Source organism: Neltuma alba, unplaced genomic scaffold (assembly GCF_004799145.2).
Source record: "Neltuma alba isolate B1F8T4 unplaced genomic scaffold, ASM479914v2 tig00012235_pilon, whole genome shotgun sequence".
NCBI classification, from domain to species: Eukaryota; Viridiplantae; Streptophyta; class Magnoliopsida; order Fabales; family Fabaceae; genus Neltuma; species Neltuma alba.
Window position 1 is genome coordinate 27,816 of NW_021636765.1, and position 6,070 is coordinate 33,885.

General features: G+C 34.5%; 1 protein-coding gene across 2 annotated transcripts; it reads right to left on the minus strand.

The window, feature by feature from the left end:
- Positions 1 to 410: 410 nt before the first annotated feature.
- Positions 411 to 5,421, minus strand: LOC114725256 (uncharacterized). Of its 2 annotated transcripts, XM_028911745.1 has the most exons (5): positions 5,203 to 5,421; positions 4,822 to 5,086; positions 2,796 to 2,865; positions 2,621 to 2,702; positions 411 to 780 (listed from the first exon to the last, which is right to left on the minus strand). In XM_028911745.1, the coding sequence occupies exons 2-4, from the start codon at positions 5,002 to 5,004 to the stop codon at positions 2,653 to 2,655; spliced, it is 303 nt and encodes a 100-aa protein (XP_028767578.1). In that variant the 5' UTR covers positions 5,005 to 5,086; positions 5,203 to 5,421; the 3' UTR covers positions 411 to 780; positions 2,621 to 2,652. The 2 variants fall into 2 exon arrangements, with proteins under 2 accessions (XP_028767578.1, XP_028767577.1); XM_028911744.1 differs by having other exon boundaries at positions 4,822 to 5,421.
- Positions 5,422 to 6,070: the final 649 nt, after the last annotated feature.

Consider the following 6,070-nt stretch of genomic DNA (forward strand, 5'->3'; position numbering starts at 1 on the left):
TAATGAAATTCTTCCGAGTTACTTTTCATAATAATTTTTATTATTGAGTGAAGATAATGTTTAATTATCTCACAAAAAGATACAGCCAAACAAAATTAAAACGCACACTTGTCTGATAAACCCCCTCATCATTTCTCCAAAAATGGTCTTCTATGTCTTACCAAACACAACTCTCGCTTTTCAATATCATTTAAAATGAACTAGTTCGTAATGAAGTATAAGACGAAGTTTCACGCTGAATGATAAACATTTGGTGGAAACATTTGCTATGGCCGCCGAATTTTTTTCAAACATTTCATGTGAGTTGGATAAGTTATTTTTTGGTGTTGATGTGCAAATATGAGATTGTTCACACAACTAAAAAAAAACAAAAGGACTGCCAAGAAACTGACACTTTGGTGGATCTTCCATTGGGTCCCAATTGAACTTGCAATACCTCCTAAATTCACTTCACAGTGGAACATCATATGCTACCGTGAACTTTTTTATAGATTACATCTACCTGAGAAGTTTTCATAATGTTAGATTGTTCAATCAAAACCGATGAATCTGCCTGAAATGTTAATAAAGAGAATTTAAGTTGTTAGGAATATCCATCAATCATACGTTTGTTGAAAAAATCAATTAGCAAACATCTTCACGTAAGATCCGTTCTTTCTTCTTTCGCCATAAAAGAACATTTAGGAGGAAATCATGCACAACTCAGAAAAAAAACAATTAGAAGTCAAACACCAAGTTACAGGAACATCTTCCATGGCGGCAGAGTCACACCAAGCACACCTGAAAAGCAAGACAGAAAAAAAAAAAAAAATTAATCTTTTGGAAAGGGCAGTACGCGAAAAAAATTAAAAACCTGAAAGAAGAATTGAGAGAGGATTTCTAGCACATGCACATTTGCCGTCTAAACTCAAATATGTGAGGAAACTTCCTTTAACGATTTAGTCAAATGTTAATATTACCTCTGGTCCTTCATATAAGAACTCATTCGACTTGTATTTTGATCCTATATATAAGACTTAAATTTACTTTATCTCTCATATTTATCTTTCTTCCCCTCCAAGATAGTCCTTGCAATAATGACAGTTTTAGCCAATATATTTGATTGACAAAGAAATTTTAAGAAAGACAACACATATTTATTACAAATAACTAACATAATTAATTTTCTAAATAAACTCAGATTAGTCAACTAGCTTTTATATTAAAAATTGGAGGTAATATAATGCTGAGTTATAAAATATCAAACACTACATCTGGCCTATTTCTGAGAAACAAGTTATATTTCAGGAAGCCAGTTCGATCTCCTGAAAACAAATAATGTCACAACTTAACGAAGATGGTAGGTCTGTTATGAATTGAAGCATCACATATCAGCACAAAAATTATCCACAGAACCTAAGAAAATAATCTTTCTCTATGCTCATGGTCTTGCATTCTTCCCTTCCCTAATGATCCAACCCAAAACCTTACAACCTCCTCAATGACCAAGAAATTTCAACTCAAATAAAAGCAAATCAACTTCCAAGCTTACAATGCCAAGTCACAATGTGAACAAGGTTTAATGGAGAATGAATCCAGAAATGGACAAAAGGCAAATAAATTGATTAAATCAACTATCGCTAATGCCCCTGGTCTTTGATGTCATCAATCAAATAGATGTTACTAGCACTTGTACCTCTTATAACCATCATCAATATAAAGAATGCTGAAAACAGAAAATAGCATTCAAAGGGATTGAAAAAAGATCTGAGAATCTTGACAATCTTAATTACATCTCATCTTTCCAAGCATGAAATCTTAGGGAATTAACTCAGCGGGAACTGATATTCCTAGTTACAGCTAATAAATTTCTGGATCTTAAGACAAAGAAGATAAACCCCATCAATCTGATATGTCAATTTAAGAATAATATAGGACACATTCACAACATCTTGATAAGTATTTCTTTTCCCTTACATCGGGTGACAAAGTGAAAGGCCTATTGATATCATAATCGTATATCATTATAGTTTCAGTGAAAGAAACTAGATCTATTATTATATACATATTCCACTAAGCAAACAAGTCTAAAAGTAGAAACATGTATCCTTCCCAGCAATATTAAAACCTAAAGAATATCTAGCCTTTCTAACATTTTATTATTTCTTTTTTAAAAAAGGGTTTAAGGAGTGCGGATTATACAATGAGTTAAGCATATTACATTTAAGTTTGACAACTCAAATTGCTGTTAAAATAATTGAAGTCCAACCGAAGAGGACCATAAAGAACTACAAATTTAATTTTTGTGCAGGATAACAGTGTAACACATATAGGACAAATAAAAACTGGAGATTCTTTATCAGATTTAAAACTTGACAATTAGGTTCCCCAATCTGAATTAAAATTGAATTCTCATAAAACCAGACTCAAAACACATACAACTAAGTAGGAAGGAATATGTCCTTTGAAGCCCCGGCTTGATGATGATAGCATTACAGTTGAGTTCAATAAGGCACTCTACCAAACCAACATAATTAAATAAGGAAGGAAGAAATATATCAATCTTTATAAGTTTTCATACACAACATGGCACAAATAAAGCAAGTGGTAGGACAGCCACGAGAGAGTGGGATAAACTCACCTTTTTAGAGCACGGAGGCAAATTAAGTCTTCTTAAGAACCTTCCTTTAATTCATCGGAATCAGAGTCACTCGCATTATAACCTAACACAGATGCATCACGCAATAGCAAAACTAATTTTAGCAAACAGATATTGCCAATGTGGCTGACAGAGATAACAAGGAAGGGAGGTTCACCTGGGCGCTTGTCGCCAACTTTCCAAACTGAAGTCCTAGTCCTTGATGCCTTGGTAAGCCAAATTCGTCCCTTCATGCCCAACCAATAAGATCAGCCTTTGAAAATAAATAGCACCCACAAACAAGCCGATTAACAACTTCCATCTGTTATTCTTTTATAATCCAAAATTACCCCATTACTCTTTATATGCATCTACATCTTTAAATGATCTGTAAAATCTATCCCATTATGCTAAAAACTACTCTGATGCATTAGCATAATTACTTTTGAATAGATTAATACAATCAAATTGGTCCTCAAATCAATGAGTTTCAATCTAACCAAAAAAAATATCTGGCATCAACATAGCAGAGAAACAGAATTTTTTATTGATTACTTTCACATGTGGTTGGATTGTATATATTGTTATTCAAAACTAAATTAATATGCAACTGCAATAAGAGGGTAGAGTTTTACGTTAGTGGAGATAGTGAGGAGTTACGCCATTAATAGTTACGATCTATGTACCTTAAATGTAAATAAATAAGGCGTAGGGATTAATTGCTGCATCAATTACCAACTTTCCTTCTTTCATACCTTTAGCAATTTTTCTATTTATAGCTCCACCCAAAGTGCATGGAATTAGAACATTACATCCATGAATAAGCATTTCTAACAGTCCAAATCATCTCTGCCAGGGGTAAGTCCTTTGAACTGTGGTTTTTCTTATGCTTTAGCAATTCTAGGGTATTGATTTCATTTGGGTTCTTAGCAGTACTGGTGATATCATTACTGCAAGGATCTTACCACCTCTTTCATAAAGGAGCATTGCTACACAATACCAAAACTCTGGATAAGAAATGCCAAACCTTTTAGTGACCTCCCATGTTCTGCAAGCAATGTTTCAATTGTCATAACAACTCCGCACCCAGTTGATATCGCAACTGAAGCACTGCTTGCAGAAGATGGGAAGTCCCCATAGAATTTGACATTTATTATCCAAGTTTTTGGTAATGTGGGCTTGTGGATAGCAAGGTTCTTTTATAAAAGAGTTAAGATCCTTGCATTCATGATATTACTAGTGCTATTAAGAATTTAAATGAAATTGATATTCTAGAACTGCTGAAACATAAAGGGAAAAAACCCACAATTTGAAGGATTTCCTGACGGAAAGGATTTATGCCCTACAGAACTGTATGTTTATGAATGTGATATTTTAATTTCATGCGCTTTGGGTGGAGTTATAAACAGGAAAATTGCGAAAGATGTAAAGACAAATTTTATAATTGGGGCAAAAATCAATCTCTATCCTTTATTTATGTACACTTTGTACATAGATTGTAACTATTAACTACCTAACTCCTTACTATCCCAACTAACCTAACTAACTTTACCCCTTTATTACAATAGACATGTGTACATCCCTCTATTAGAACGGGAGAAAGAATAATATCTGTTCTTTATTGCCAAAAACATCCACCCCACTAATAAGGATCCCACGTACTGCATGAAGGACAAAAATGAACAGATAGGCTTTTCTATTTAGAACGGAAAATAAACATGTTATATTTCTCTATCCATGACAAAATTGCAAACATCTCAATCATTACTCTTATTCTAGTTTTCTCAGCAAACCAAAGTAACACCAACTTCTGAAAGAAGCACAGAACAACAAAGTCAAACCAACGTGACCTAATTCTCCAGAATATGCATGCAAGGAAAGTACACTCCATTGAAATACTGATATACACACAGACATGTAGCATGATATGCTACCAAAACTGCAACGGAACCAGATATGCTATTGTCTAAAGCAATTTGAGGGTACAGTTGTATCAAAGATAAGATCAGGACTCATTATGTTAAGGAGCAGTGCCGTTCATTCAGAACTAAAACAGAACACCGAGAAACAAACCAACTTCTAGACAGGCATCGCTGGAAACCTTAAAACACCAGAATCAAACCGAAAACACTGAATCCACCTGAATAGGAATTTACGGAAAGTTAATTCAGAATACTAAAACAGAGCAAGAAGAAACAAGCCACCTTCTGGGCATCTCTAGGAACTCCATAACCGCTGCAATACATCTGACCAACCAACACTTGCATGTTGATGTCACCCGCTTTGGCCTCCTTAAGCGTGTCCCTAAACCACCGCTTAACACAATCCGCTACCACATCCGAAAGTGGAACTCGACTATTTGCCTCTTTCTCCGTACTGCTCTCCATCCTTCAACTTATATTTCCGGATGTGGGGTTTTCGGGTTCGGTATATCGAACCACTGAAAAGTGGGGTTTCGGAGTGGCAGAGCTAAAAGATGAAAAAGATGAATTTCCCAGAAGTAGTTCGAGGAAATTATGGGTAACTCCCAAATTAAAAAGAGAAAGAAATAGAGACAGGCGAAAATTGAATTTGGATTTCCTGACCTTTCCCTTGAGCTTTCTTTTGCCGATGCTACCTGAGGATCATGTTTGAATTTTGTGGAGACAATTTCATCTTCAGAATGAGGCAAAGGCGGCGTCCAGTGGGATGAGAATTAAACTAAGAAAGGGTTTTTTCTGTCTTTGGGCCAACTGAAAATTAAGAAGGTTGTAGAACTGCAAGAGCGCGAAGCAGCTTTCGGTAGAGAGAGACCGAGCAAGCAAAGGCAAGGAAGCTGTTGTTTGTCCAGTGACGTTGTTTCCCCGTGCAGCGGTCACTTAAACAGTCCTTACGACGTCGTTTGACAGGACGGTACAAAAATAATTCAAAAAGAATATTTAATTTGTTTTTAAAAATCGAATTCACAGCAAAACCACCCAATTTTACTTTTAGATTTGGTGCACATATAATGATATAAAATTTATGAATACTTAAATAGTTTGCAAATTACAAACTCTAGTGTAACCAAGACTATGAATGTATGTAATTTTTAGATGACATGAAAATATTTCCCAAACACTAAGTCATAAAACTTGTGATGTATTATACTCCTCTGGTCCTTAATATAAAACCCATTTAAATAATTTGATTAGATTAAGGAAGTTAGGTAAGTTAGTTAATTATAAGAAAAGTGACACATTTTTCCTAAAACACCATAAACATCTTTTATAATACCTCCTCTCCCTCTTCTACTTGATTATATTTGAAGGAGTATTCATAAGGGTAATTAAGAGAAAATTGATAAATATGAAAAATGAGTCTTATATTTAAGACCAAAACTAACTTAAGAATTGGGTCCTATATTAAGGACCGGAGGAGTATTTTATTAACAAGATCCATTATGGTGTCTTTCCTGGCTTTTTATTTGTAATG

What these genes read in the sequence shown, in the direction of transcription:
- LOC114725256 (XM_028911745.1), bottom strand. Translation starts at nt 5,004, where the DNA reads ATGGAGAGCAGTACGGAGAAAGAGGCAAATAGTCGAGTTCCACTTTCG. An exon ending in TTCCTAGAGATGCCCAGAAG is followed by an intron (nt 2,866 to 4,821) that starts GTGGCTTGTTTC and finishes TTGGGCATGAAG; the next exon opens with GGACGAATTTGGCTTACCAA. An exon ending in AGTTGGCGACAAGCGCCCAG is followed by an intron (nt 2,703 to 2,795) that starts GTGAACCTCCCT and finishes CATCTGTGTTAG; the next exon opens with GTTATAATGCGAGTGACTCT.